The sequence below is a fragment of the Anarhichas minor genome, unplaced genomic scaffold (assembly GCF_050575085.1).
Source record: "Anarhichas minor isolate MPS153535 unplaced genomic scaffold, ASM5057508v1 ptg000004l, whole genome shotgun sequence".
Lineage (NCBI taxonomy): Eukaryota > Metazoa > Chordata > Actinopteri > Perciformes > Anarhichadidae > Anarhichas > Anarhichas minor.
Genome location: NW_027466450.1, coordinates 8,180,856 through 8,194,575, shown reverse-complemented (window position 1 = coordinate 8,194,575; position 13,720 = coordinate 8,180,856). Strand labels below are relative to the sequence as shown.

At 41.0% G+C, this 13,720-nt stretch overlaps 2 protein-coding genes across 2 annotated transcripts in view; one reads left to right on the top strand and one right to left on the bottom strand.

The window, feature by feature from the left end:
• On the top strand, window positions 1-4,378 carry upp2 (uridine phosphorylase 2). The gene is made up of 7 exons (XM_076108265.1): window positions 1-219; window positions 2,050-2,164; window positions 2,272-2,430; window positions 2,570-2,684; window positions 2,830-3,039; window positions 3,146-3,292; window positions 3,529-4,378. The coding sequence occupies exons 1-7, from the start codon at window positions 167-169 to the stop codon at window positions 3,669-3,671; spliced, it is 942 nt and encodes a 313-aa protein (XP_075964380.1). The 5' UTR covers window positions 1-166; the 3' UTR covers window positions 3,672-4,378.
• A 75-nt stretch (window positions 4,379-4,453) lies between these two features.
• Window positions 4,454-13,720, bottom strand: part of LOC142968396 (coiled-coil domain-containing protein 148-like) — a 28,104-nt gene continuing 18,837 nt past the window's right edge. The window contains exons 10-14 of the mRNA XM_076108254.1: window positions 7,685-7,825; window positions 6,606-6,724; window positions 5,551-5,668; window positions 5,236-5,370; window positions 4,454-4,676 (exon numbers count right to left, since the gene is read on the bottom strand). Of these exons, the coding sequence (XP_075964369.1) occupies window positions 4,533-4,676; window positions 5,236-5,370; window positions 5,551-5,668; window positions 6,606-6,724; window positions 7,685-7,825 (657 nt within the window). The 3' untranslated portion in view covers window positions 4,454-4,532. The remainder of the gene's footprint in view (window positions 4,677-5,235; window positions 5,371-5,550; window positions 5,669-6,605; window positions 6,725-7,684; window positions 7,826-13,720) is intronic.

The following is a 13,720-nucleotide window of genomic DNA, read 5'->3' as shown; positions in this document are numbered from 1 at the left end:
GGAACCAATCAGTGGGAGGGTCAGACGTCACCGCTATATTAGCTCTGTAGCCAGACACAACTTTTATTCAAAAACAGGCGCAACGAGAATTTGGAGGTTTTTTTTTTTGCAGAAGAACAACTTTTGAAGAGATTTTAACCTGGATTTCAAAGCGTCTCCTGGAGTCATGGATCCAATTTCACTCAACCGTATGGGGAGTGACCACAAAGATTATACCAAGTAAGTATTTGGGAACATCAGATTGGAATAGGGTGGCCAGATCCATAACACCAAAAAGGAGGACACTCTGCGGTATTTAGTGAAGCTGTGAATAATTGCATAGGACTCTGGCGTGCTCCCCTCTACAATACAACTTTGTGTGATTGCTACATGATGTATGTGTAACAGAATAGGAAACAAATTAAAGAGTCTTAAAGAGTCAAAAAGTGTTTGTTCACAGTATTTGTATTTATTCAATACATTGTGGTGTTCAAAAACTGACCACTGTGCTGAGTCCAACAAAGCATAACATTTGTGGACTTAAAATGTACAAATTAAATCACAGGTCACATAAATAATAAATAATAAACAGATAAATGAATGTTTTAAAAGCATAAAGAAAACCAAACAAATTTGGTTAACATTTAACGGCTCAAAAAGTAAAGTATTGGGGACTTGTGTGAAGTGTCTTCATCCGTGTATGTGTGCAGCAGTCCACTTGTATTCAAGCAAACTCCACCTTCACTCTGTTCCCGCATGTCTTTCAATGGCAGCTTTACCCTGACTGCTTATGTCAACATCACAGCGACAGAGAGTGCAGAAGCCATGAAAGGAGTCTCGACTGCTTTTTGAAATAAAACCATGTTCTTTGGTCCATTCTGGGTTGAACGACGTCTGACGTGGCATGTTTTCTTCTTATGGGTGCGTCCCAAATCGGAGGAGCCACGAGCACGCTGGACACGCCCCCTCACTGTTTATTTGTTATTTGATTGGACGCTGCAGCTGAGCGGTCTGACGCTGGAGTTTCATACCACAGTGAAGACGATCACAGATTAAACTCAAGTTATATATTAGATCTGTTTTCAAAAAACTTTCTTCATTTATAAAAAATATTTGATCTGTTGTTTCCCTAAATAACTTGTATTATGTAATTAAAATCATAGAGCTGGAGAGAGGAAACACTTTTTACAACATGTAATGAAGAGAAACCATAATCATTGTGGGTTATTTTATAATGACGTCACAATCAGAATCTAAAAACATACCGACGTAAGTAATTAATAAATAAGACGCATTCCGCCGGTAGAAACGATGCTGCGCGTATAAGCAGGACACAGAACACAGTATAAATACACACACTGTGTATAAATACCACGCACGTATAAAAACACTCGATGCAGTTTGTTTAACAGGTAACAGACTACAGAGAAAACATCTCCACTCTGACAGTGATGATAACTGTGTCTTTATTAATATAAGTAGTAGTTTATTAACACCATTAAATCAACTGAAAACATACGATCTTTTTTTTTTATCAATATTTAAAGTGCATCTTTATTGGAATGTTCGCTGAAAACGGCCCTGACCAGAAAAGAACTCTGTACAGTGATCATGTACGGACACAAATGGAGAGGAGAGAAGACGCGAGGAGATATGTTTTAACAGACATGAGACGTCCTTTCCTCTGAAGCGTCACGTGAAGCGACGTCGGTTTCTGATGATTGAGGTCAGTCGGCCTCAGTGCGTAGATATGACGTAGCCAGCACACGGAGCCTTGTTTACGTTTTTAACCAATGATATAGGGCTAGAACCTAACCTAAGCCTATCAGATATTTATTTGACAACGCTTTTAACCAATCATTTGTTAGACTGCGTTCCAGCAAAAATATTCTATCGCGCGGCTCTTTAGGCCCAGTGGAACTCCAAAAAGGAGGACAAATACGCGTCCGGCCAAGATTGGAATTGACTATTGCTTCTTGTTGCTCTTCAAAAGCCATTGTAATATTTTTGGTAATCCATTGGGAGCACTGATTGACCCTTTGTTAATGTGCCGTACTATATTTCCCGTAGACAACGAGTCCAAGTGAAGAATCCCTACTTGGCCACCATGGAGGAGGATATTCTCTACCACCTCAGCTTGAGCACCAAGACTCACAATCTTCCAGAAATGTTTGGAGATGTTAAGGTTTGTGAAATGCTAAAATAAAAAAAACTAAATCACAATTTTGGGGTTTACAATTTCAAAAGCAAGAAAACGGAATTCACTCGTCCTCTTTCTCTTATTTCGCACAGTTTGTGTGTGTTGGAGGCAGCTCGAATCGAATGAAGGATTTCGCCCAGTTCATCCACCAGGAACTGGAACTGCCTGGAAACCCAGAGGAAGTCACAGATATCTGCGAGGCGACTGATCGTTACTGCATGTATAAAGTGGGACCAGTGCTCTCTATTAGTGTAAGTATTACAGAACTAAGGCATGTACTGTCCTAGTAGGCTTTACTTCAGCTGCCAAGTGCTTCAAATATTGCATTACTGGTTAAATACGTTGACTGTTTTGAAAGTAATTTCTATGCTGATCTTGTTTCTATCACAGCATGGAATGGGCGTCCCTTCCATCTCTATAATGCTGCATGAGCTCATCAAACTGCTGCACCACGCTCAGTGCTGTGGCGTGGTCCTGTTTCGCCTTGGAACATCTGGTGGTCTTGGTAAGCACATTGCATTTTGTTTTGAAAGTGTTGGAAAACCTTTTTCAAAAGGGTGCCTTCCCTGAATTTCTCCTCCATCCTGGTTCATCAGGCAGGGCCTTTAAAATAAATCGTATTTAAAATGTCTGCCCGGTGCCGTCTCTAGGTCTGGCTCCTGGGACAGTGGTGGTCACGGATAAAGCAGTGGACTCCTCCTTCCTCCCCCAGTTTGAGCAGATGGTTCTGGGTAAAGTTATCACCAGGAGCACTGAGCTGGACCAGGGAGTGGCCAATGAGCTTCTGCAGTGCTCCTCTGAGCTTCAACACATCCCCACAGTGATTGCAAACACCATGTGCACCGATGACTTTTATGAAGGTAAACACCTCATGCTCTGGTTGTTTTGTGATCATATTCACAGAGAACTTCATCAGAACACAACCAGTGGTCGGATAGTGACAGATCTTGTGCTGCGTCTCTCTAGGTCAAGGCCGACTTGACGGAGCTCTTTGCTCCTTCTCTCATGAAGACAAACTGGAGTATCTGAGGAAAGCTTACGAGGCCGGAGTGAGGAATATTGAAATGGAGTCCTCCGTATTTGCGGCCATGTGCAGTGTCTGTGGACTCAAAGGTATTAGTGTATATAGTGTTTGCGTTACGAAATGTATTCTGTACATTCTGTACAGTGGCACAGATTATTTATGGCTTTGAAGATAACATCTTGCCTCTGCAACACCTCTATATTGATCATAAACTGTACGGAATACAGAGCCTCAATTGATTTATGATTTGACCCAATGAAGTGAGGACCAAAGAAATTAGAAAATAGTTGCACTATATGACCAATAATCTCCCTTTTCTCTCCAGGGGCTGTGGTCTGTGTTGCATTGCTGAACCGCTTTGAGGGAGACCAGATCACCGCCTCGCATGATGTTCTGGCGGAGTATCAGCAGAGACCTCAAGTCCTGGTGTCCCACTTTATCAAGAAACGCCTGGGGCATGTCGCATAAAATCCCTACATCTGCCATCCCAACCCCAGCATCCCAAATAGAGTATATAGCTGATATGTTTACATGTATGTATATATATATATACCGTATTTTAACATGTTAATGTGTAGACAGTTCGATATGAAAGTAGGCTAAAGGGACACAAAGCATATAATTAAGTAAAGGATGAAATCTAATAATCATTTTAAAGCAAGTATGTATTACATAAGAATAATGAAGTGATTTAACAAATGTAAAACTGATAATAATAATGTATGTGTATCTGAGTAAAGTGAAGTCTGTGTGTGTGTGGAAAGAGCTGATGTAAGCAGGGTGGGGGCCTTAAAGGCTGAGATCATAACAGATGTTGGGGTGTTGTCTGAACACATCCACAGGTGTAACCTCGAACATTGAGGAAGTGAGAACATCCACGAGGGAAGTTAGGTGTGTCCAGCACACACACACACACACACAGAAAGTTAGGGTGTTGTTCGCAGCACACACACATAATCAATGATGTCATTGAGTCGTTTGTGCCACACAAGCTTGTTTATGCAAATGCACTATTCCTGAAAGTAACATAAACGGTCAATAAATATTGATAAATGTGCAGAGATGTCATCATCATCTGTTAGAGGTGCATGTTTATTGTCACTCAGTGCTACTGTATGATAATGTATTACTCATGAGGTGAGTATAAAACTTTCAATAAAAGTCAATAACGGTAATTGCTCTGTGTCACTTGGTCACACTAAACTGTGTGATCTGTCCAACTGTAAATATGATTCTTACACGTGCAGCTTATTAAAATGCATACATTTACATTTGATAAAAGCAGAACAAGGGTTGGACTTAATAACGTGACCCCAAACAAGCCCCCGGTCAGAATTTGAGTATGGATTTGGTATCTCGTCTCGGTGGTTTAGGGGGCTTGATAACAGAGAGGAGGTCTTTGGCATACTGGCTGTGGTGCAGACCAGCCTCCCGTAGAGCCTGCTCAACCCGCACTCTTGGATCAGACACAATCTGGAAAACAGAAGTAAAAAGGAAATCCACAATAAATAATACGTATCCGGCTGTTTCACACTAAATCAGCCCGCTGCGATACCATTGTTTGTTTTTATGGTTTACTCTGCATTTAATACCTACAACAAGATTAATCACTAATCCTTCACAGTTTGGTATTAGAGGAGAAGATTTGAATGAGTGACAATCATTAGTCACTGCTTGTGTTACACAATAAGCAAACTCGAACCATGGTGACAAAACCACACGCACACACACACACACACACACACACATTGAGATCAAGGCTGTGTATACTGTACAAGTTTTTTGACATGTGGTAAAACATTGATTGACCAGCCAACCAGCTTACACAATTGTCCTGCCCTGCATGGGCCACTGGTCAGTTTCACCTCAGATGAAACTAAACATTCTGTAAACGGTGGAATATTCAAGGAAACTGGGGAAAGAGTCATACTGTGTGGGAGCTAGGGGCAAAGGACCATGTAGCTGTAGAGCTTTTGTAATAATTCAAACAGAAACTAAAGGTTTCAGGAGGGTAGATGCTATCATGCATTACCTGTGTGTCTGTGTACGTGTTGATGCTATAGAGAGGCCTTTGGAGCTGAAACTCCTCTACATTCAAGAGTCGACCCCTCCAAGCCTCTGTATCTGCCATCATCCTCTCTGGGTCTGCCTCTGCCACCACCCTAACCTGAGGTTATGAGGGGAAAAAAGCATTTAACATCGAGATAATTTTATTTTTATTTACTGCCATAGGGTGGCAGTGATCTCTCAACTCAGATAAGGATGAGTCCAAGTCTTCCCTTTGGGTCATTTCAACCGAGGCAACTAGAGTGGTTAAAAGGGTTAACAAGCGTATATAAAGACCCACCTGGTTTCTGAGAACTTCCAGATGATTCTGTTTCTCTTCTTCTTCTCTCAGCCGCTCAAGCTCCCGCGCCTCTCTCTCCTCCCTTCGCCGCTGCAACATATCGGCCCGAAACAGGGCCCTAAAGGGAGCACAGAGGGTGTGGACATCAGACCCGAACAGCCCCTCTCCTCCTCTGCCACTGCCATGACCTACCTATCGCTCCTGACACAGCAGGCCTCCGGGCGGTGGAGGGTTTTATGGAGCTGCCAGAGTGCAGCTCCTCTCCCATCGTCTTTTTTTTTTTTAATCTGTTCCTCAGCCCCACCATGATTGCTGTTCTCATTCCTGCCAAGTTCATTCTCACAGCCAAAGTCAGCATCATTATCTGGTTTTAATGCCAGACTCTGTGAGTGTCTGCAGAGAAATGCTAAGCAAATTGCACCAAACAGGGTGTTTTAAACTATATAATGCAGTTTTGTCACTGCTCCCTCTGGGCAAAAGTTTCAAGTGCAAGGCGCAGCTTATTAAGGGGTTAAAGGTCAAATCCACCCACAGTCTTAAAATGTATTACAATCATCAAATTCATACAGCTACATACATGCAATTTAATCTCTGCATTTAACCCATCCTAAGCATTTGAGGAGCAGTGGGCTGCTGTAAAGCCCCCAGAAGCAACTTGGAGTAGGAACTGCCATCCTTGTGGTCAGAGGATGACCCGCTCTACCCATTGAGCCAAAGCCTCCCCGTCTGTGACATTCAATCCAGGAGTTATATTGACACGAGGTGCTGTTTATCAGTCTCCTAGTCTCTCTTTCAGTTAAAGGGATAGTCCAGCAATTTTGCATTGCACATCCATAAAGTTGGGTGACTCTACTCTACTGACTTTAACCTCCAAAAACGCCCGGTCCTTTACTACATAGCTGTTACATAAAGAAGAGTAAAGTTAGCTTGATATTGGAAGTGTAGATGAAGTAGTAGTATATTTGATAATAATAATGTATTCTATATAGGCTTATATATAAGCAACTCTTTTAGCATCTCTTTGAAAACTCAAGGTCCCATGGTGCAACACTCACCTTTCTTTATCTCGCCTTGCCTGTTCTTCCATGACGCTCCTCAGATTAGCGAGTCTCTCTTGATCCCTCGCCTCCAGCATCTCCCTCCTCGTCTGCTGCTGTAAATGAAACTGCCTGACCTTGGGGGAAAAAACAACAATTTACAAAGAAAAACAAGAAAAAGTTAACAACAGCCGCCAGAATAGAAGCCACATTTCCACTAATTTGACTCCTACAGAACTCTTTAAGATCGTCATGTCCTATTGATTGTGACAGAGCAGGAATCAGATAAGTTTAAATAGAAAGAATGAGATGATATTTCAATGCCCGGCAGACTATTGTGCTAAATGATATGGAATCCAATGCAGCCTAAATGCTCTCATTAATCAGAGTGTCTCAGGTTGCCCACGTTCTCCAAGCAGACCCCTGAGGAGCAAAATAATTAAACAGTCACACACACAGATTGTGGAGCAGTTGTACCTGTGAGGACAACAACTAAATTAAATGATCAAAATGCCCAGATAATTGTAATAATGTATGCTTTTAATTTGATCTCCATGGGTGCCCGTAAATAAAAAAAACTTTAACGTAGCAACAACTGGGAGGCAATTTAAAGCTAGTCTAATTTTATCTAATGGAAAACATTAATTGAAAACCTTATGACATAGTATGGTAATATGTTTTGTATCTATAGAGAGCTCCAATTGTCCCAAAAGATGCAAACAAGTTATTTAAAAGTGTCTACAAGTGAAATTATAGGGAAATATCTTGTTATTTTTTGCTTAAGATAAACTAGGTAAACAAGGTAATAGGTTGTGCACACAACATATGAATGGTGTGGGCACAGGATAAAAAATACCACCTGCTATAGTATCTACAAAGAATATTTACCGTAAAATACCTATGACGATTGCTTTTTCACCACTTTTTAAATTGTACGTGGTTTGATCATAATACATGTTTTTACAAATATTGTGAAATCATAAAAAAGGACAGTAAAATGTGATATAAACACTCAAATGCACACATTTTGATATGGAGCAAAAATGCTGCAGGAAAACAACCGATACATTCAGTGTGATGGGTGTTATGATGTTTACCTTCTCTTTGTGCTGCGATCTGACAGCAGCCTCCTTCTCCTGCTCCCTCTTTAGCCTCGCCTCTTCGTCCTCTTGTTGTCTAGAAGCTATAGCTGCCTCTAGCTTTGCCACCTCCTCCTGCTGGGCCCGCCACTGCTGCAGCTACGTCGACACATGCAAACACGCACCAGGGAGAAACAAAAAAAAAAAAAAGCAGGTTATAGTCCGTTAACAGCCGTCTTGAAAGAATCACTCACAGGGGGGGGGACCACCAGCTGAGCCCCACTGCCACGGTGCCAACGTGTGGCATGGACTTAGGAGGAGGTGTCAAAGCTTCCTTTCACACTTTGTGTGAGATCACCTCAGGACACGTCAAAACACTGAATAATAAAGAAAACCCTTGCGTTTAAGCTCTATAGCAAATAGAACATATTCTAGTTATAATGCTTATTCTGTCCTCATGCGGCAATTCAGGAAAGGTGTCATAGTTCAAAAAAGTCAAACAAAACTGTCACCTATGCCCATCCAACTTTTAAACTTTAAAGATTCTTACCAGTAACTTTTAGTTTAAAGCTATTAGGCAACAATGGAGATCTGAAATATCAGATTTTAATAACCAAAGGAATGCAACTTTATGACTATGGTTTTTTGTCATTATCCAGTTTGAAAGGCTTTTATGAAACTACGAGAGTGTGCAAACTTCCAGTAATCACCAAACATGGAGATACATTTGCCTTGACAGGAAAGTTGACAAATATTTCTCTTCTAAAATTGTGTTCACGTGCTTCAATGCTTGCAGAGAAAGCAATCTTCACTCACCCAGCTAGACATCTGGAAACAGACAGTCTAAACTTATCACACGTTCACACATTCAGTCCAACATTTGCTGGGGGGGGGGGGGGGGGGGGGGGGGGGGGGATGAGTGACAGGTTCGTTATGCAGCAGCCTCTCTGCGGCATGCTGGGTATTAGAGTGTTGCATTCCGATCGGGCAGACAGATTCACAGATCTATCAGTGGAGAGCTTAGGAATCCCCGAAGGATTGAACTGCAAATTAACAAGGTCTCACACACATTAGCACAAGTGGTATCATCAAGTCAATCACACTTGATGTCCACCTGAGAAAAAGCAGCAGCTGTGTGTTTGAGAGAGGGGACTTTAAAACAATCCAGCCTCTAATCCACCTCCATCTGACAGTGTTGAAGCTGGAGCGGCAACAAGTTTCTTCATTAGAAATCAAAATGTTCCCTCATGCAGACATTTAGGGCTATCATTTCCTGGAACTGGGTTCAATATGCAATCCAGAGAGCAGTGACTGAGTAACACATACCATAACTGTTTTCCAGTAGTCGTGCACCGTCCACTGCTTTTGTCCTTTGTACTGTGTGTTGATATGTAATGTTCACCTTTTGGTGTTAGCGTTGATTCCAATATTGCCTTGTGTAATACAATCTTGTGAATGCGAAAGGTCACAGTAATGACTCCAATAACTACTATTGGTGCCCCGAGCAAAACACCACTCCTTTACAAAACCTAAATAGCACATTCAGGTTTCAAGTAAAAGTAATGCCTATTATAGTATCTTAACTTGCAACACCATGTTTGGGTGTATAACACAAGCCATAACAAGCAATGTTAACATTATGATCCACGAGTGTCGACCTTATGTATAGCAAATACTGCACAGCTCTGTGATGTTTTCCATATCATGCATAAAAAGGGTTTAAACTATCCATAATTTGAGGCGTCCTGTTGGGCTGGGGCTCTAACGCAGAAGCTGAACACCTGCAGTAACAGCCCTGATTCGAGGCCACCTGGAGGCCTTTGTTGCATGTCATTCCTCGACTTTCTCTCCTTCTCTCCCTCTGAAAATGAAATTAAAGAACCTTTGCTTTTAGATAAAAAAAAAAAAGAAGAAACCAGAAAAACTAGCGTCCATAATTAAACCATCCATCAAACTCCAGCCTGGCCCCGATAAGAGATAGCTGTTTGATGTTTGGAACATTGAGAGATGAGGTGTGTAAACAACCTGGTGGGTCTGGAAAACATATTTGTTTTGAGACATACAGACTAAAAAAAACAAAGATTTGTGCACATGACAGCACTATCTTTGTCATAAAGCAAGAATCTAAAGTTCAATTGCACTGGTCACTGAAGGTCACAGAACAATCTGAAATGTATCTTTATAGCCATAGACCCACAGACACAGAAGAAAGCACATTGGTTGAATGCATTTTGTCTGTCTTCCTTGTTTAGGCAGAGATGAAAAGGCATTTTAGGCGGCACAAAGAGAATAAAATGGTCATTATGTTCAGTCTACAGCAATTTGTCACCGGAATCTCATTTTCTGTGAATTCAAAGGGAAACGGGACGCCATCCTTTTTCATGGCAGCACAAAAAAATGACTCCAGAGATGTCAGAATAACAAAAAAATGACAGCCTTTTTATCTGCACACGGCAGCCTGCTCAAAGCCTTTCTTAATATAACTGTACAGTTATCGTGATGTCTTCTATCAGGGGGAGTAGCAGCAGCCTTTATTGTAACTCACCATTGCAGGTCATTTAATGACAAACTTTAAATAGATAACAGATGAGGGAAACAGAATGGGTATGAACTCATACTGATCTTGCACCAATATCAATGCTGTGAATTAAAGCAGCAAACTGAAGACAATGTGTGGTGTATATATATATATATATATATATATATATATGAACAGCACCACTGCTTCATATGTGGCACCACTCTACAGAGTGACACTGACGCATGAGATATATACCGAATCTTTAAAGGGACAAGAACTAGCGTCCATTAAGACATGAGAAAAATGAGACTATGCAATTATCTTTGTATTTCCACAGCTGGCACAATAAGAATGTTCCTGAGGTCCGTAACAGGTACATGATTTTGCAGAGGAACATTTATACACATTTGAGCAATTAACTCCTCCAAGTTGTCAGCTGAAACACTATGTGGCCCACGCATGGTGTCAATCACTGAGACTCTACCTTGTCCCTTCCACCACCAGAGAATGAAGAGTTGTGCTTGTTAGTCACCAACACTCAGTGACAGCCGGGGATCTGCTAACCCACAGTGGCTACAAAACACATAGATTACTGCAGGAAGGACACAGATCATCCAGGTTCACTGACGTTCAGAAGTTTGGAACCTCCTGCTACAAACGCTTGATTTGTTACAGTCAGATGTGGGAGGACTGTACTCAGTAGAAAGGCCTCTTTACAAATAGATGTTATATTGTAGGAAAAAAGTAATGTTTTGTACATGGGGAACAAAACACTGTACAATGGTTCAACCAGACTGATAATTGAAATGGCAGTAAAAGACAAAATACCTCTGAGCCACATTTGAATATGAATAGAAGAAAAGTCACTGGTATTGTGTTTGAGTGCACAGTAATGCCTAAAACAAGCTGAAATTAACCCGGTGCACTAAACATATTATGGACTGACAGTTCACACTAATCTAACCACTGGGTAGAGTGCAGAGGGCCCAAAGAAACACAGGTTTCCAAAATATTTAAAGCCCAATTGCACCGCTGTGGTTCAATAATGATCAAGTGTCACTTACGCTTTTCTGGACTGGAAGACAAATTCAAAATCGAAGGGTATTCGGGGGGGAAAAACAGTATTCTCCCCTGTCATGCAACACTGTAGGACATCGACTAAACAGAAGCATTTAATGATTCATCTTTTGGGGCCAAAATGATCTGAAATGTAAATAAAATACTTGGTATCTAACTCATACTGTTTATTATCTATATGCTCAAATAGCAATTTTTGAAGGAAAGAAGAAAAACATCGATATAACAGGTGATTCCCAACTTGTGAATGGCAGTATATGTTAATCTGTAACGGAGCTTTTTATATTGTAAAGTACTTTGAAGAGCAGGAAATGAAAAAAAAACTAGATTATGCAAAAAAAGACCAAAACCTTTTCTTCTTTCAATTGTTGTGTTGCTTTTCCTGCTGCTGCTGCTGCTGCTCATCGTTTCCCCCCCTGAGCATGTTGCAACAATCTGTCATCCCTCAAGCTCTATTTACTAATGTGAAAAACACAATTGCTCCTCAAAGATGCCTCTTGGTAAGATGTAAGTAGGAGGCAAAAAGAAAGCAAGGACAGCATAAGGCTTGAATGAACAGTAACACCAAGAACAATGCCAGCTAATTACAGCAGCCAGAACACTGCAGAACCAACAGCTGATGTCTTTCAGTGACAAATATGAAAAATTCAATGCATGCAGTGTTGCTAGTTATCTTATTTGAATGTATTTTATTGTACTTTCCACAACACGTATATCACATCTGGATCTGGTGAGCAACTGTTTTTTGATCAATAATGTCGTCTGTGTCCATGACACATGAATCTAGCCAGCCATCTTTGCATGGCCAATCTTTGGTTCTCAGGAAGAAGTGGTTGTCTGTGTGACAGCCTTGCCCTTTCCAAAGTAGAAGGCTACAAGCTCACTCAGAAATCAATTACCCTGGATTTCCTCCCACTGCATGTTCCTCAGCAGAGAGCTGGCAGCACACGCCTTGCTCCCAATCGCGAGGTCAGAAGAACCAGACCAGCACTGACCAAAAACCGTCCAATATACACTCTCATCTGAACCCGTGGAGGCACAGAGAAGACGAGATGTGGAGTGTTTATTTGCATAATCACAGCTAGAAAATATAACAAGGAAACAATTTACTACTTCAGCCGACAGGTACCATCACAGCAGTCCTTTTTGTGTATGTATTACTTTTCACAGATCACTTTTACAGTCAAGATTCACCCCCCTTAAGTTACTTTCCACCAATCAAACCAGTCCGTTGAACCAAAAACAAAGCACATCTGGCCTCATTATGTAAAGTTCTCATGACTTTGTTTGGCTCAAGGTAACCTTTGGCAGAACACATGACTCTTTTACGGGAAATGTTTTGCTAAGTTTGGAGAGATTTATTACAATTTGTCTGGCGCTTCCTCATCACTTCCTAAGAATGTTTCTATGAGCCAGAATGTGTTATATATGCTGTTTACTTGTGAAGCCAAAATGTGTTCAGTTCAATCCTAAATTATATGATGATTTTCTTCAACAATATATATGCTGTGCTGGGATGATAAAGGCAGTGGAAAAAAATAGATTGGATGCAAACAGGCATCCATCTGAGCCTCCACACAAACTCAAATACGTGAACATGCACTGCATAAACAAAAAACAGGTGGAAAAAATCATGGGAATGAAAACATCTGGGTGATTTTATTTTTCTTATTGCCTCACAGAGCCATGAAAACAAAACTCAGAAATGTGTTTGCAATAGTCAGAGGCGTTTAGTTTGTGTTCTGCTTCAGATTTACCCAAACTGAAAGTCAAAGGACCCTGTTGTTTCCAAAAATACAGAAAAAATGAGCTTGCATGTACATGTCACTGTCTTAAATAACATATTACTTCCTTTTAGAAACCTGTGATGTCTTTTCTCCCCAACACAACTTTATTATGCCACGGTTGTTGCAGCTGTATTTAAGGTAGAACTGAATGTGAAGTGTCCTTGAATTTGCGTTGCTATACTTACACCAGTAGAAAATGGCAGAGCACAGTGAAGGATAAAGTGAACACAGTCCATTTAAATGTAATCATCAGCTACATAATAAAAGCAAGTTAGGAGAAAAACTACCTGTCCAACATAATGCATTATGCTAGTCAAAGTGAAAGAATCTGCAAGCTGCTGCTTGATAGAAACTGTAGGAGTATATGAATTCCATGAAATTTGGGGTTAAGTGTCTTGTCCAAGGACACATCGACGTGGACTAGCGGTCTTGGGATCGGGGATCGAACCACCAATCCTCTGATTAAAGGACGACCCACTGTATCACTGGGCCACAGTCGACCCTACGTTAAGCAGAGTAATGCCAGTGATTGCATATACTTCAGCATCTTTCTGCTGGAAGATGAGGCAGGAAATATATATATGACACAAAACATCAATTGGCAACCTCTTTTGAAATGGTCCTTCCAGCCCAACCTTTGTTTTAGGTTTAGCGAGAGAGATTTTGGTG